The sequence below is a fragment of the Glossina fuscipes genome, unplaced genomic scaffold (genome assembly GCF_014805625.2).
Source record: "Glossina fuscipes isolate IAEA_lab_2018 unplaced genomic scaffold, Yale_Gfus_2 2, whole genome shotgun sequence".
In the NCBI taxonomy this organism is placed as follows: domain Eukaryota; kingdom Metazoa; phylum Arthropoda; class Insecta; order Diptera; family Glossinidae; genus Glossina; species Glossina fuscipes.
The window spans coordinates 17,509,079-17,527,346 of record NW_023998416.1 but is presented as its reverse complement, the minus strand read 5'-3'; the positions used below and the strand labels follow the sequence as shown (position 1 = coordinate 17,527,346).

At 35.4% G+C, this 18,268-nt stretch overlaps 3 protein-coding genes across 3 annotated transcripts in view; 2 read left to right on the top strand and 1 right to left on the bottom strand.

The window, feature by feature from the left end:
- LOC119633306 (eukaryotic translation initiation factor 5B) overlaps window positions 1–10,234 on the bottom strand; it is a 33,037-nt gene extending 22,803 nt beyond the window's left edge. The window contains exons 1-2 of the mRNA XM_038026798.1: window positions 9,994–10,234; window positions 9,834–9,922 (exon numbers count right to left, since the gene is read on the bottom strand). Coding sequence (XP_037882726.1) covers window positions 9,834–9,922; window positions 9,994–10,047 — 143 coding nt within the window. The 5' untranslated portion in view covers window positions 10,048–10,234. The remainder of the gene's footprint in view (window positions 1–9,833; window positions 9,923–9,993) is intronic.
- Window positions 10,235–12,267: 2,033 nt separating this feature from the next.
- LOC119633311 (adult cuticle protein 1-like) lies at window positions 12,268–13,377 on the top strand. Its single transcript, XM_038026802.1, has 2 exons — window positions 12,268–12,379; window positions 12,700–13,377. Exons 1-2 carry the CDS (start codon window positions 12,374–12,376, stop codon window positions 13,009–13,011), a joined length of 318 nt encoding a protein of 105 aa, XP_037882730.1. The 5' UTR covers window positions 12,268–12,373; the 3' UTR covers window positions 13,012–13,377.
- Window positions 13,378–16,393: 3,016 nt separating this feature from the next.
- On the top strand, window positions 16,394–17,397 carry LOC119633310 (adult cuticle protein 1-like). Its single transcript, XM_038026801.1, has 2 exons — window positions 16,394–16,503; window positions 16,854–17,397. Exons 1-2 carry the CDS (start codon window positions 16,498–16,500, stop codon window positions 17,175–17,177), a joined length of 330 nt encoding a protein of 109 aa, XP_037882729.1. The 5' UTR covers window positions 16,394–16,497; the 3' UTR covers window positions 17,178–17,397.
- The last annotated feature ends 871 nt before the right edge of the window (window positions 17,398–18,268 follow it).

Genomic DNA, 18,268 nt, shown 5'->3' with positions numbered 1-18,268 from the left:
TTATTAATTTTTGCGAACCTAAAGCTGACTCAAGGGATTTTTTTATATGTGAATATAGGCCGTCAACATTATGCTCCATTGTATGTGGGAAAGACTTAAGGCAGACTCAGTGTTCATTACATCGATCAATACGGAATCATTTCCTATATCTATTCAAGTTGTTCCCCTTCATATGTCCGCTTCTTTGCAAATGAAATTTGGCTGACGAACTCACTCACTTACTTGAAATTGGAAATGGTTTGGACGATTTTTACTACCGCACATCCTATATAGCCCTGACTGCAGAAAAGGTTCGTATGTAAAAATAAATCAAAATATAAATAGGCCATGTAAAGGCAAGAAAGGCGGTAATATGGAGGAACGGCAGTCAACATTTTGCAATATTTTGCTCTTTGCGTACTAAATGAAACTATAGTAATATGTAATTGTGGTAATAGTAAGTTGTCGGCTGGCTTAACGAGACCGCCATAGTGTGATGGCCAATAACTTCCATTATTTAAAGTTAAACATATTTTTCAAAATTAGATAACATTTGCTTATGCTTATGCTTATGCTCGCATGCGTATCTCCTACAAATTTTATCGTTACGTATGGTATTCAAGCTTTTGTACATAAACTTTCGTAAGCTTTAGAGAAATGGTTTGCAAACAGACTAAGGAACGCAAGAGGAAGACTTTTAAATTAAAACTTTTACACTGAAAACATTTTCAATAGAAATTTGTTTAGGTTCTATACAATACAGTAGCGAGTGGTAAATAAAAATTTGAAAAATTTATTGCTCCTTATAAAAATTTCTAACACTACGAGATTTTCGAATATATGAAGTCAACAGTAGGAAAACAAACACCAAGCCCAAAAATTGGCTTCTAAAAGATAAAACTACCCAAAAAAATTGTTCTACCAAGCTCTATAACGATTTCAAAACATTAAAGAAAATAAAAATAAACGTGAATATGACATCGTATCTGCAGGAAAAGCGCTCTTCGTCTTCTTTCTGTTACAGTGAATAGATACACTTGTGGAACAAGGATACATTAAGTTTATACGGACTTGCGATAAACCCAACTTATTTGAGAAGTCGTTATATGAATAACTGCTCCGAGCGAAGTTGTCTACGGTATGTAATGGTGGACCGTGGCTCACTTTATAGTATTTTCGCTTCTTCGCGTCTTATTTTCATCAAATTTGTGTTGGATATTCGCCCTAAATTATAAAGAATTATATTATTAAATATTCGGTTTCACCGCTGGATCAAGTTGTTATTTGACAGTGAATCGACGAGTTCTGGGTCATTCATTTTGTGGGGCTCGAGAAAATTAGCATACCGCCATGCTAAATGTCCACCAACTGAAAGAAACCTAAAGCAAATAAGGAACCAAAGGCGGGTAATAGGCGTCCATTATCAAACTGTGGGCGCACCGAAGGGTGTGATGACTCTTGCCCTCTTCTATATAATGGAAAGAAGTGTAAATTAAAATTGGATTTAATATAAGAAAAAATTGCGAAATGTATACGGACAGACGGATTTGGGCCAACGAGCAAAAGTTTAATTTTGTAGTCGGATAAGAGGGAAGTTCATAGATCATTGTTCAAAACTGGGAAATGAGCACAAAACGTGTAAAACCTGCCTTTCGAAAGAATATTGTATAGGAGGAGGAGCAAAACATGAACCGACATGGTCAAAGTTTGATACAGTTAACTTTGTATCAAAAGCCCAGTTTTCTTTGTCTATTTTTGCCATAAGACACTAAAAATTGGACTTTTCTCTTATATAAAGACTTATTCTTCATGAGTCCGGAAAATAGATCATTACTCTTGAGTAAATTTCATTATAAAATAAAGAATATTACATGTTGCTATCATATAACGGCTTCTTTTTGTGAGAAAGAAGAGAGAAAGGGCAAAGAAAGAAAGGAAGAGATTAGCAAAATATTTTCGTACCCCACACCAAGGCATATTAAGTTTTTGCGGATGTACAAAGCATTTAGAACGTGAGATAAATCCACTTTATATTATCATGTCTCTTGTCTGCACGTCTAACCGTTCTTTACTTAAGCCCAACGTGAAGGTCACAATTTCTGAGGCATTTTGATGAAATCTGGTATCCTGACGTGTTTTGGTCCGAAGATAAGCGTTGTCAAAAATGACGTGGATCAGATCACCTTGTGACCACTTTCCGTACCACGCCTTATTTTAAAAACCCCTTGTATGAATATATAGTGGCGTGAGCCGTGACCACTATAGTCTTGTTACTTGTTTGATTTTGATTTGAATTAATTCACTTTATTAAGAATATTAGTAATATTGCAATCTATATGTTGAAAACAAAAATAAGTGAAGAGAGTTCATGCAGACGGACGGGCAGGCGTGCTAAAATCAACTCAGACGTCGATGCCAGGCCGATCGACATAATGAAACGGAGTTTTTCGGGGCGTTGCCTACGTTCCTACGAACTCAAAATATTTTTCTTACAAGTACTGTTAGATATAAATACCTTTCCAACATCTTCTCCTGAAGGGCATCTGCTCATCAACTGGAAGCCGTAACATCTTTTTTATACCCATCATCGAAAAATGAAGAGTGTATTGATTTTGCCAAACGTTTGCAACGCGAGCGAAGGAGGCATCAGAGACCACACAAAGTCTATATATTCTAGATCAGCATCATATTCTAAATCGATTTAGGCATGTCCATCTGTCCGTCTGACTATCTGTGTTATATCTGTTGTAAACACTCTCCTGGCCGCAAAAATAAAGCTATCTACTTCAAATTTGGCAGAAACATTGGTAGTTTTTGCACGCAGGTTGGGGTCATAGGACACGCACACGGCACCACGTAAACTGAGAACACCTCTGTCGAACGAAAGGAATCAAAAATTGATTTTTTGCTCATTACTCATAAACATTTGAACCCATCCATATTCTATAGGCGATGCCGGAGCACTTGTGTACAAAAATTGAGAAAATTTATCGCTCCTATCTTATATTATAGTGTATCAAAATGCTTAACATCTTCGCCTGTTCGTCTGTCCATCTGTCCTCTTGGGCAACTTTATAGTATTTATGGTAAATATTCCCCGTTGGCGAAAATGAAGACACGCCTGTAACGCCCACATGCCTGTACGACAAAAACTTTTATTTTGAAAATAGAAAAAATCAGCTGCGCCAACTCCATATTATAGAGCATAAAAATGATACTCCTTTACTTCTTTTGTGCTTTCTAGGATAACGATGATGGACATAAAAGGTTCGGTCCTGACCGAATTTAAATTTCCTACTGCTTTTTGTAATTAAATTGTTCAGCTTTAAATTATTTTAAGAAGATTCCGTAGGCGAAACAAATTTATTTTTAAAGTAAAACGTTTTCCACCGTTCGTAACACCTAACATTTAATAGGTGTGTTCTGCAAGATATCTGACCTCTCGTCCAATAAAGACATAAGGCTGCCTGCGTCAATTTATTTTTGAAAGAGAATACGATCCTCTCCTGTAAGCAGTTAAAAACTTGAAATAAACTACGAAATCTACTATAAGTTTTAGTTATTTTTCAATATTCATTGCAGTTTGATAATATACACATCGATAAACATTTGTTAAAACTGCCTGAAATATCAAGAAAAACGTGCTATCGATTCGGTCGGTTATCTAAGGACCAACGATTATATAACGACCAACGGTTATGTAAGGAAAAACATATAGTTCTTTTAATCTTACGAAATATTTCTCTAACTCTTCATATTTTTGAAAAAATTATTACTGCTACCGTTCTTCAGTTGTACAGAAGAAGCTTGTTAATGTTAATATTAAAAATAAGCATTTTTTAATTAAAAAAAAATTATTTCCGTTTCATTGGGAAAAGGGAATAGAAAACACAATCAAAGTTGAAAAAACAGTTTATGCAAAAATCAAAGTATTTTCATAAGGTCCATAAATGCTGACAAACTTGCCTTATGAACTACCATAAGTGGAGTATGTGTATATGGCTCTATATCACTAGCTAAAGTGTTGGCATTTGAATTTTTCACATAGTTTGCATTATATTTGCATATATTCACATAGCTAAGGTTATAAAAGAATTGAATAAATAGGGCTATGAATATACATAACGATGTCAATATTTCCATAACGTACGGTACGTACGGTACTTGTGTACCTATTGAGCGTATATGAGTTCTGTCAATCCGTTAGTTGCAATCAAAACTACACGTCGTAGATAACACGAGCCGCTGGCCAATGCAAACTTTTGAATCGATCGCCCATACGTTCGACATGTTATTTTTACAAACCCTAGTAGGCATTGGTTTCGAAGCCTTAAAATTCGGTGCAAAAGGTCTGAAAATCGGCCTACCGTCAGATTTAAAATTAACAAAGAGCTTTGAAATTTTCGAAGCGTTGGGTATCTAAAAGTCGCCTTAAGGCAACTATAACGTTCTGATGTATTTGTAATAGCACTATTGACTAGAAATATTTTTTTTATGAAAGTTGTCCGACACGTATAAAAACGTGTTACATATCAAGTTATCGTGACAAATTGTCTTTGATTTAATAAACTATCACTGTATATAGCCATACACATTGCACTTTTGTTTAGGTAGCTCAACGCGATCACTTTATATTGAGATGTGAATGAAAAGAATCCTTACACGCATTTAATTAAATCCGTATAATCGGCCGGTGATAAGGCGTATTCTGGATCCAAATCCTCAGCACGTAATATGTTTTTATGCCCTCTCTTTTTGCGAACTTTAAGCTTCTTTGTAGCCCCTTGATAATTTTCGCTTGCAAAAACGAGATTATTATCTTGAGATGTTTGCTCGCGATTACCGGCACCAGTAGGACGTATAGCATTTTTATCAGATGTTTCACCAGTGGCGGTATATTTACTATTTACGGGTTTTCGAGAAGTTGCCGATGAGGGGTCATCACCTTTGGAAGCAATAGATTTTTCCGCAAAACTATCGCGTCGCCATGAAGGCGTTAAGATGCGTAACGCATTTTTCGCGTCATTATAGCCATCGTAATTGAAACGTTTGCGCCAATTAACGCTCGATAAATATTCCAAAGTTTGCCAGACGTTCATGGCGTTCGAGTCAAAGTAACGCTCGTCTCCGACTGACCATTCGTTGCCATTGCAAGCTATGCGCTTGGCAAGCATCATAGTGATTGTTGCAAATTTATGTTTGGTGTTGCTTGGTGATGTCGTGAACTCATATGAATCCTGCGATATAAATTTACGTTGCATTTTTACACTTGTAATGCGAATATTTATTTACATATATGTAAATATATACATGTTATATATATATGTGTATGCTTAATTTCTCAAAGTTATTTATTTCAAATACGTCAAATTTATTATATGATTATAATTTGAATTTCCGCAAAACGGGGGGGAAAAAAACTGAAATATATGCCAGTAGATAGCAGGATCAGATGTAAAGCACATAATACACGTACACACATATAAATCGTTTGTTTAATTCGCGTTACTTTCACTTTTCAATTTTTACGAAACTTTTACACTTTTTTTGCGTTTCGTGTTTGTTCATATAATGTTGAAATACAAGTGCTGCAAACTATTCTCTTTGACACGGTTTACATTTCATATGTGAAGTGAAATTTTTTTGTTTTTGCCTCTAGAAGAATTTTACCTTAGATTTCCTTCGATAGTGTATACTCGCCCCCATCCCTTATTTATTCGAAATACTTTCCATACTTTTAATTTTTAATTTTCCTTTCAATTTATTTTCCATCAAATTCATAATTTCTCCGTTGTTTTCGCTCTTCTAAGCAAGTGCAAGAGCAGAACTTTAATATTTTTTTCTGCTGCTCACCTTGCAAACTATTTCAACAACTCATGTATGTAATGTTAGTGTTGCTTGTCGTGGGTAGTATGCTAAAGTGCTAAGGTGTTCGTGCTGAATTCGAATTAGTTTCGCATTTTGATTGAGTGTCACTTTTCAACATGCTAAGTGTTGATATTACAACAAAAGAATTGCACGCTTCATGGGTAAGTAATGATTGCTGTTTAATCATATAATAATATTTATAAATTTTCTATCCACTAGTCGTTACGTAACGGCTTAGTTCTTTTCCTTCGTAACACGGGAAATTAAAAATCGACGTAAAATGGAACGCCGGTGTGAAGCATAGGCGTGAAACACCGGGCAACCTACATAGTCTGGAAAATATTCACACTTCGGGCGGTTCTAGTTCGATTCTTTGTCTTGTTCGTTCAATTCATGCAAAGATTTATAGAAATTCGGAATTAAGAAATATTGTATATGCGCGAGAACATCTGGAAAATGTCAAAAAGACAGCAGAGACCAAAAGATAAGCAGAAAGACAGGTGGACAGAGAGATACGCATGCGTAAATGCATTCAGGAAAGGGGATTGATCAGCGCAATAGAAGATGAGTTTATTTTCAGTAAAATTTCCAGAAAAAAAATTACACCTGCAACTGAATCGTTTATACACTTTGTATTATTTTGAAAAAGATTAAAAAGAAAGGGAAAAACTAAATTTTTATTCTATAGGCTATTGGTTGAGCGTTACAGATTTTTTTCATTTTCGTAGAATAAACATGGAAATTTATGTCACGTGTCTGAAGCGGAGAAGTCGCAGAGAAGTCGGCAGACTAACTGGCAAAGATATTCAGAATGGTTCGCTTTAGGTGTACCATTCAAGAATATATGTACTATATGGGGTCTCTGAAACTTCCTTCTGGGCCATGCGTCGATGATGAACGCAAATAACAATAGGAATTTAAATACTTATGTAAGACAATACTTAGAACTTACTTATAATACTTATAACTTTGGGATTGTGCGTGCGCCTAGCTATTTTTATAAGCCTAGGCTATCCCTAATCTAATTTTTTGATGGAAATAAATTTGAAATTTTTAGTCAAACTTAAAATAATCCGGCGTATACAGTGAGCGTAATTCCGTACGATCGCGTCCAATATTAGCAAAATAATTGCAATACTGAAGTCTGTAAAACGTTCTACTCAGCAAAATACCAGTTATACGAGATGTCGTTCCAAAATTTAGTACAAATGCTGATATTTCCTGAGCATCGAGTAGCATCGTATTTTTATGCCCATCACTGAAGAAAAGGGGACATACTCATTTGTTCATAATGTTTGCAACATCCAAAAGTACGCTTCAAACACCCCATATACAAGAAATTCTGAATTGGTTAAGCCATGCTTGCCCGGCTGTGCGTTTGTTTGTCTATTGGCACTCTTCTAGCTGCGAAAATGAAAATATCGACAATAAGTTTCGTAGAAACATTGGAAGCTTTTGCACGCAGGTTGGTATCGAAAATAAGTCGTATTTGTCAGAGCACAATCAGTGAAGCGTAATCTGAACGCAACTTCATTCTTCTAAATAAAAATACGATATTTTTATATGTAGAAGGCCAATAGCTTCTACATTTAATTTATGAAAAACTCTACTATTTATGTGCAAAAGTCGAAAAAAGGCCATGTCCACGCATAGGTACAAATAATTAAATATCATTTTTTTGAGGTTTTATGCTGATTAATCAAAGGTAAACAAGACAGAACGTTTAGAAGTATACCCCAAATGAATTCGCCTAAAAATCCTTCCTAAATAAATATGGGCGACAACACGACCTAGTGGATATGGGTATCAATCAAAATCGAAGCGCATTGCGACTGGAGGTGACAAGGCGAGTGTGTTAATTCTGAATTAATTATGCTGGGCGTCACGACATGATGGATAAATTTTTTCTTTGAAATGCTGTCCATATGGATATCAAGCAAAACGGGCTTGGGGAATAGAATGCGAAATGTTCTGTGTGTTAATTCTAAATTAATTATGATGGACCTCACGACTTGGCAGGTTACATTTTCTTAACAACACCTTGAAAGTGAAAGATACTTTTTAATGGTGATTGGTATACAAGATTCGGCCTCAGTCGAATATAACATTCTTTTCTATATAACATACACTTATTATTGAAACAGTATTGCTTTCAATCCATTGAAACTTACACACTCTTCTTTCTTCCATTGGAAAGGGAAACTGTAAGCGAAATAGAACTAAATATATGCCTGGGAGAAATTCCTTTAAAATCCTATGTAAACATCTGCAATTAGTGTGGTCTGATGTTCCGAATTATATTCAAAAAACGAAGAAGAAGTTAATAAAGCATTAAACGAGTAAAGTGGCACATGTTTGCTTACTTCCATTAAATTTGTTTAGGGCGTTTATCCTTCTAAAAAGAATGGATTTATAAAAGATCGGTTAAAGCAAGAAATGAAAAGAGAAACCTTCCGCAATAAAATCGTTTATCATCATAATAATTCAACGACCAATTCGCTAAATATGATACGAACCAAATTGCACGAACCATGATAGAAATTGTTTCCGCAAAATTCGTATTTCTCCAGATTTTAGGCTTTTGTCTATTAGGAAACTTGAGAAGGTTGCTGTCTTATAAGCGTCTCGCGTTAACTAAAGTTTTCGATTAATAAACAAGTAGCGATTTTACCTATACGTTATGTTGGATAGTGAATGAGTATATAAATAAAATAAAGCAGTTGATGTCAGTGAGTAATTATAGTGCAATAGGAGCCATCAATCAGGGGTTGTTCCCTACGTGTGCAATAGAGTGACGATGAGAAAGAAGTATGGGAACACATACGGAGTGGCCGAGCCCGGAAAAAGAAGACGAAGAGGAGCTCGCAGGTGGTTGTAATTTTGATCGCATATCCATCCAATTTGCTTATGAAATAGACAAACATAACTTGTTTACATGATTCTTTTTTCTTTCGAGATGAGGCTAAAAACGGTGCAAGCCCTGCAATATTTTACAATCATATTTAGAAACTTCGCATCATTTTCATATTCACGTACAATCTCTATTTGGGATATGGCAGAACTTTTAAAGTTTTACTGAAGTAAGTGTTTCAAGAAAGGACGACAAATAGACACTTGACCGACGGACAGACAGCCAGCTTTTAATCTAACCAACTTTTTATATTTACAGATTGTTCAGTATATGCAATTTTTTTCAGGATATGTTAATTAGTTATCTCCCTTGAAGACCTTATAAAAGCGGGTTATAATTAGTTCGTTACAAATCATTTAATTTTTTTCCTAAAAAGCAGGTAAGCTGAATGTTCTTCAGCTATTGTCTAACTTTTTATTCTAAAGCGTTTTGCATCCTCTTAACGATGGAACTTCAAATAATTAAATGAAAGCCTTAACTCGCTTTATACTTAAATGAATGGGCTTAAGCCACTCCTAAAATGGATAAACAGCTAAACTTTTAATTTACTTATTCTTGTAAACGTGTTCAAGTGGTAAAGTTTCATTCCATGGACAAATGATGCAATTTTCATGCGAATTACAAGAAATTTTAATAGCTTGTGTTCACATGTTAGAAAATACAAATAAAATAAAAGATAAAAATAAGTATTTGAAAAATACTGTTCGGGAATTTAATGCACACGAATGCTTGTGAGTGCATTTGTTAGAAAAGTACACTTATTAGGACTTTATATATAGGTATTACGAGAAATACAAAGGCAAAGTTTCCTAAATAGTTTCGAGGTAATTCTATTGCTTCCCTTACCCCACTTTTTCTTCTCCCAACCCCTTACAATAATAATATAACCCGTGATAAAATCCACAAACATTCTTTAATTCATTATTTAGCCATAAAGTCCCGCACGATTTTAATTCATCGTTTAGCCATACAGAGTGTTCCAGATTAAAAAAAAAAAAAAAAAAAAAATATATATTTATGTAAGAATCCTTTACAATGGCGCGATATAGTGAAAAACTCATTCGATTATACTTACGCAACTACGACATCAGGATCCTCCCACCATTTACGTGTCGAGGGTTCTAATAATAAACGCACACTACGCCAACCAATGTTCTTTATCATCTGAAGAAATTAAGCCGGGAGTAAGCCATATTTAGAGAAGCATGTGTACCTAAATGTAATATTATGCTTACCCTACTACGCCGAGGCCTTACAACACCCTTTTCCGCAAACACTAAACGTGCCATTTTACATAAAATATTGCCGAACAGTTACGCTGATTAGGAATGAAATCTTTAGTAAAGATGCAGAATTTACAGTAAAAAAAAAAGAAACAAAAAATTATTCAAACAATATTTTGGCAGACACCAATTCCAAGTATTCCGAATTTTTCCTATATTTAAATTATGACATACAACAAAAAAAAAAACAAAAAATCGAAATATTAAATAATTTGACAGATCTGCATTAAAGAACACTAACAAAAGAGTTATATGTTTTTCCCTTTTTGTACTTTGCACGATTTATTCTTTTATTTTATTTTATTGTTTTATGAATTAATGAACGCCATGTACAAGAAAATGATAACGAAAGTGAATAAATACAAATTAATGGTTACGTTAGAATGTTAACGATGGAAACTGGATTATTATTAAGATTTATTTTTTCTAGTTATCGAAGACAACTTTTTACATGCGCGTATATATATACATATATATATCAGGTAAGCAAAAAAGTTCTTGCGGATTTTTGAAAGAATTTATCGCTTTTTTTTAAATCACGTACACCTCCTAGTAATATTCTTCCTAAATATCGATTAATAAACGTCGATAAGTAAAGGTCTTAAATGGTTTAGTTTTGAGTAAGAGAAACTCACCTTAAGTGTTCTCAGAAGAATAGTAATAAGTAGTAACGCATTAAACGGTCCGCGATATTGTTGTTAAGCGATCAGATTCCCGTGATCAAGCATTTTACCAGAAGCTGGTTATCGCTCTTATTTTTCTCTCTCTCATTTCAGGGACGCCTCCCGTTCGTTTAATACAGTGACGGCCAGAAAGGAGTGAAAACAGAGAAAGAGATAGGGAGTTGATCGCAGTTTAGTGAATATGTCTGCCAATCGGTAAAGGTTATGGTTTCATCGATTAAGCAATCGCTATAGCTTCGACTAAAGTTAACTCAACTGCATTGAACCCGCGCACAATGGCCTATCAGTCACGATTTTTATTTATTGCGCCACTCTTGCTGAGATTAAATCAGGACAGTGCTTGGCCGTATCTGCGAGATCTGAGTCGACATTAAAAGTAAAGATTAAATAATTTTGAAAGAAAAAGATGATTTTTTTTAATGGACCTGTCAATTGGTGGGATTATAAATTCATTCAAAGCTTTAATTTTCCATCTTGTGGCATATTCCACTGCTTACATAAAAATGCATTATTTGATGCTAATTGAAAACTTCTACCTAGGGCACTATTCATATTTTAAACCTTGGCACCCCTAAGTGTTGTCAGATGCCATTTAATCCACGCACTGAAAGACAGATTTAGACCGTCTTGCCCTTGGTAGCGACATTTCATTATAAAGAAAACATGAAATATTCTAAAATATAATAATATTAAGTTAAAGGTACAGTGTTGAAGTGGCACTTGCAGTGATTAGAAAATGAAAAAGACTAGGAGGTAACTCGTTGCTGGCGTCACTTAATAAGATTCCTGTGCTGCCCTCCGCGTACAAGATTCATTGTAGTCGGCGATAAATGGATTAAAACTTCCCCTGGAGATTTTAATATTATTGACCTTAGTTTTTGTCAGAGCATTTTATCGTTTGAGCGCGGTTTGTGTTCTTTACTGTGACTTGGACTTCGTTTCAGGGAAAAAAAGGAATTTTGACTTGGATTACCAACAAAAGGGCGCATCGTTCAACTTACTTTCACTTTTGGCAATGAAGTCCCATGCTTTGTCACTGTAAAACAATGGCATAGAAAAGTTTCTCAAGGCCTTTGTTTGCTCTCCGATGATAGTTACGAAAATCGTTCAACATCAGTCATTGTGCCAGAAAAACAGCTAAGGCAAAGTCAACATACTGTGAGATTGTGTCAACCCTAGATGTCAGTTTTTCCAGCATATACAAAGCGCTGCAAGAGCCATGTGAAAGGTTTTTCTTTCGTTGGGTCGCACATAATTAAGTAAAATGTGAAAAGGACGATCAATTAAGAAAGAGAGAAAAAAGGCCTAGTATGCCGAAAAATTTATAAATGTTGCAAGCAAGCAATTTCTGAACATAAATCTTTAGTTACCTGATAGATACATGTGCGATAGTGCTCGGCAACAGTTTAGAGTTATTTTAAAATTATTTTCGTTTAAGAACAACTTTGACGTTACATTTAACTAATTAGTTATGTACATATCGTTATAATGTCCACTAAAGACGCCTTCACTGATACCACTTGTTGCTGCGGTAATAATGGTATAAAAGATTGCTGTAAACATTACATTGTGAGTACAATCGTTTCTAACGTCAAAAGGTTTAGAAAATTAAGTGCACAATAACAGCTCAAGCTCTTAACAATAGAAAGATGAAGGTGAGCTGTTATTTAAAGGATAACTAAAGAGTGAAAAATAAAATACTGGGCATTATAAAAAAAATCATATGTGAATAAGAACAATTTTTTTTTTTACAAAATTTGGCAAAAGCACATGGAAAAAATGTTGTAAACGAATTTGATATTTGCAGCAGTCCTTGTCTTTAATAATAATTTTAAATGAATGAAAATGATCAGTTTGAAAGAAATGAGACAATTAGGGCAAATAAAATGGGAATTGAAAGGAGTACCTTGCATGTTGATTGTGGTGCGTTAAATGGAAGAAGGCTTAACTAACTTTCTATCATTTTTATTTTCAGTTCGCCATTGTTGTGGTCTTGTTCGCTTTGGCCTGGGGAGTTCAATCGTCGGTCGTGCCTTTGGCCGGTACCGTTGTAGTTGGTCCTGGTGCAGTGGCTGTGCATGCCGCCGTTCACCCCGTAGCTCCGGTAGTTGTCGGTCCTGGCCCTGTTCAAGTGGTTGCCGGCCCCGCTGTGGTCCCTGCTGTCGTTGCCGCTCCGGTGGGCACTTATGTTGCCAAGACACGTGGTGCTGTCCATGTGGCCCCTCTTCCAGGCCATCTGAACTCTGCTGCCTCCGTTAATTTGGAACCTGCTCCCGGAACTTTGTAAACATTGATCGCCAACTTGAAAATGCGAAAGTTTCTACATATGCTTTGAATTTTGGACTTATGAATTAATTTCCCTTTCTCTTTACGTTGACAAGTACACAAAAAACATGTATGGGTGTTTATCTCGTTCTGATTTCGTATTTAGTTAAATTAAATTAAAAAAAAAAAAAAACGCAGACCAATCAATTTTTCTGTAAAAAGCATTTAAATCTTTTGTAAACATCTTCTTCATCTATTCTTTCTTTCTTCATCTATTTTTTCTTTCTTCGTCTGTATGCGCTTTTCAACTTTCAACCATTCTTATGTGATATTTTATCTTTACAAAAAAAAAAATAAATAAATAAAAAAACAAATCCTTTCTCTCTAAGTCATTTTCATTCTATTACGCATCTTTTAATTCTTTTTGTACTTTTTTTTGTAATTTTAATAAAATTGATTTTAAAGCATTTTCATTTCTTATTAGTGAAATGTACGTGTGACGTTGAAATAAAGTTTAGTCAAAATGGGATAAATATATGAATTTTTATTCTTCTTCTTAGTTAGCCTGCGTGCTGGTGCCACTTTTCATTTATTCACTCTGTTTATTACAATTGTCCACTCCCTCCGATAAAGCCAAATGCAAACTTACGCTGATTTTAGAAAGTACAAAATTTCTCTGATCTCTGGGTAAAAAAATTATGAAACTTTCTTCTCACAATTGTGCTTTAAGAAAACACCATTCACGTTGATTTCCAAAGAAATCACCTGATGATAGTTATTAGGCATTTGGCATTATCCTATGCCCCGCGCCGGCTCTGCTCTCGGTGAATAAAACAGCCGAAACGAATAAATCAAACCTATGTTAAATTGTTCATACAAAGTTACAATTTATTAAAAAACACAAACAATGACTTTCTTATTAATGGCATGAACAGGTTTTTTAAACAATTTCATGAGACAATGGAAGTTTAGTGTGCGAATGTAAACGAGCTCAATAGTCGAAGCGTGGGCCATTTGGTATCTTGGAAGAAAGGCTGTAGAGACAGACAGAAAAATCGACTCATCTGTTACATTTATCGCGAGTATATGACTCATGCTTAGACAAGGTTTTACACATTGATCTAATAAAAGGGTAATCAGAAGTTAGCGAAGAATGCAGTGGGGTGGGACGAGTCCCGTTCTCTTGCTTTCAAGTAATTTTTGACAAAGCGTTAGTGCGCACTGCGCTTAAATATATTAGCTGCAACCGGTGGCAAGCGCCCATGATGCCGGCATGCGGTAATGCACCCAACTTCAGTTCGTATGGCCTTTGAATCATTCATATGTTTCATGTATTCCATAAGCTCTACTTGCGCTTGACAAACATTTACACTCAATGCCCTTGCTTCTGTATTTTGGAACGTGTGAAGCCTTTTTTCAGGTAATACCTCCTTTAGAAAAATCGTTATAGGAATAACTGTGTTAGGCGAAATGTTGTAGCACATATAGTGACGGGCCGGCTCTTACAACGGTGTTTTTGCTCGTCCGTACTTGAATATAAATGAGGTGTTTTGAAAGTCTTAAACCTAACGACGACGCTTTAATATGAAGGTCGTTAAATTATAGAGCGATCTAACACACCAACGACGCCTTCTATTGCAAATCCTATATGCAATAATATACGAAGGTCAAGACCGCTTTAAGACGTATCAGTATGTATGCTATATACTAACATTTACGAATTTTTCCTGAGCGATTGAATGCTTTTAAACAGATATGAAAGAGATTTGAAAACCGATTCACGTACGCTGGTTTTTATCTCTTTTTGTTGTACGACTCATGAAATGTCTCCTTTAGGATATAGGGGGTGGGCGCAGCCTGGGAGGCGTGTGCCATTTCGGTACGTGTTATGCTATTATCATTTAAGTGCACGCTATTCCTAAAACGATGCATTAATCGTAATCGAGCGTGGCCTCTTAATGGTCTTGCTTCTTTAGCTGATTGGCTACCCGGCAGTCTGTGCGGCTAGAAGGGAAATAAAATATTAGCCAAAGACAATTACAAAGCAAAAAGGGAACGTTAGTAGAAAGCACAAAGTATAAGTTATAAGTACAGGTTGACAATATAAAATGAAAAAGACAATGTCATCTTACTAAAGAGCAAAATTTATCTGCCGCTGCTAAAACAACACACGACGAAAATTATTATACAGACCAAACGAGAGTGGAAACCTAGCAAAATCCCTCATCTATTACCACAAGTATCTGCAGGAAGAACAACATGACTTTGGGGACTAAGTAGCTTCTTAGAATCAAAGAGTGGCAGCTTTGAGCTTGAGTTTACTTAAGGGCGGATATTAGGCTACCGTTTCTTCTACTACTATCAGATTTTCTCTTCTTTTCTCGTTGTCCGCTGTAATAGACAAATCAAAATCTATCAAATAAAAGTATTACGCAAAGTAACAAAGAAAGGAATGTTTCGCTGATACTCTGTAGTATCGAAGGTGAAATTGCAATCCAAAAGCCTACAAGGTGCAAGGTTTGGAAAATAGGCCGCCTTATTATATGTGTAAAAAAAGAACAAATGGAAGGCTGATACGCGGAAATTAAAGTCATTTTTAAGACAGAGTGTAACCGGTACAATCACTTCCCGTACGCCACTGTAAGCCGGTCATATCAACGTATGATTTTTAGGCTTTACTACGTCCTATACTTTATCTCTTTCAAGTGTCCACAACATAGTGTTTATTAAACTTTACGTAAGCCGAGTTGCGTGACAAGAAATATCAATTGCGAAAAGGTTTTTAGACCTTTTTTAGAATGAAAAAAATTCGTGAGACCTTTCGCAAGTCGAATAGTTTCAAACGTTCGCTACGAGTTGACTTTCAATCTGACCTGTTGTGATTTATACTCCCTGACGTTTGGAATACAATTTTATTTCATTAGCAAAAGGTTTAGAATTCTTTAGATTACATGGTTAACAGTAATGTTATTAAAGCATAACCACATTAACATTGATTTACGTAATTAAAGCTTGAATTACTTGTAATACATATTTAGATGTGTTTGTATGTATTTAAATATGTTGTTACTGTTATTGTCTTCTAAATTAACTCCATAAAAAACTAAGCATGAATCTACATATAAAAAGTACAGGTGCATATGTGGTTAAGCATATGATCACAAATTAAACATTAACGACAACTTTTTCTTCCAGATCACTATTGCTCAGTGTATAAGGGTAAATGATCTACATATGCGAACATATGCTGGGATTTATATGAATGTATGCATATATCTTATATATATGCACAATATTGCTCTTATTTTTGATGTCGTCATAACGGATAAGTAGCTATAATAATATAATCATTAGAACCAACACAATTAACGCCTTCTGCTCTACCTACTCTAGCTTAACGGCTAAGATCGATTAGTATAAAAGATTGTTGCGATCGATTGGACGGTTATAGAACTTATTCCAACGTTAAACCGTAAAGAAAGCTTAAGAAATAAATCAACTCAGCAACATGAAGGTAAGAAGGCTTTAAAAGGATCAATAAATAAACTAAATAAAATGCAGTTAACATTTAACGAGAGTTCACTTACGTCGAAAACAGATGAAATGAAAAAAAAAAAACAATTAAATAAATAAACATAAAATTTATGTAAAATGAATAGAGCAAAACTAAATTATATAAATAAAAAATGAATAAATAGAAAAACTTCATTCATTCAATCACGCGTAGTGTAGTGTGTAAAAGTGTAAAAGTAAATTTTAGACCATACTCAGAGGAGGCAAAAGTGGTCTTATTATTGTCCTATTAAACTAAATACTGTTATTTTTTTATTAAAAACATTTCGTTTGTCTTCTTTCTCGCGACAGTTCGCCGTCGTCGTAGTCTTGTTCGCTTTGGCTGTGGGTGTGCAATCATCAGTCTTTCCCTTCCCTTATGTGTGGGGAGGAGCGCATGTTCCAGCAGCTGTTACTGTGGCCGCTTCACCTTGGCCAGCTGCTGTAGCTGTTGGTCATCCTGGTCCCGTTCAAGTGGTTACTGGCCCTGCTGTAGTGCCTGTCCCCGCTGTAGTAGCTCACGGGCCAGCCTCGTTTGTGGCTAAGACTCGCGGTGCCGTTCATGTTGCTCCTTTGCCCGGCCATCTCAATTCGGTGGCATCGGTTAACTTGCAACCCGCTCCAGGCACCTGGTAAACCCTGCTGTAAACTAATACTTCATTAGCATGTACACACGTCATTATCTGGCCAAATGATATTTATTTCAATCACATGAGTACACACACGCATAAAATTCATGCAGCATTGGGGGTCCACTGATGTAATTGTCATAAATTACTTTAGCTTAACAGTTTTTAGGTATTTTTCATGGTTGCTGTTGCAATAAAAGTCAGTGAAAACAAATCACAACAAAAAATCTGTTTCTCTTTTATTTCCTCCTGTTAAGCGATAAGTAAAAATAATGAATATCTAAAGTTTAAAATTTGGGTATGCTTTGGAATATCTCTGCAAAGCTAGAAAATTAGTCAGCGAACGGAAGCCCAAGGTCATTTATTTTAATATTGAAGAAATGGGAAATTTGCTGAAACTTTGATGGACTCTGGTTGCTTAGATTGTGGCTGAAGTTTTACGAGGCAAGTTGGTATTTCATTATTTAAGCTGCCGTTCCCACATAACTGGAATTCTAATGTATGAAGTTTGGTGTTCTTTAATTCTCATCAGTCGATATAAAGAATATGCAGCAATAATCGTGAAGTATGCCAAAGCTTCACGTAATCTTTCTAACACTGTACACTTACACTGATGTTAGAAAATAATATCAATAGCTCCTTTAATAAACAGCTAATAATACCTTGTTAGGGCCAGTTGTTGCCTATGAGCCAGTGTTAAGACGGCTTGAATTCCCACAGAGGTAGACCAAAATGTATTTGCGATTAATATCTGGGCGTAGTGTGAGCGGTTGCTTGATAAAGGCATAACATTTGCGGATCGGACACACACTTCCCAAGCTGCGGCCATTCCCTGTCTTTATCTTCTCCATCATCGCAATACACCTGTAGAGCGCATTCCCTGAATGGGAACAGAAACTATATAAAAATGATTAAGGTGGAAATGAAAGTTATATTGGGTTCTGACCGAATTTCTTATACCCATCACTGTTATCCTATTTTTGTATAATAATTCTACAGAAACTTATACCGTGCATCTGTGGTAGTTTATAAGCAACGCGTAAGTGAGAGGGAAAGCAAAAGTGTTCACGTTTTTTGGTACATAGGCTTGTGGGCTTT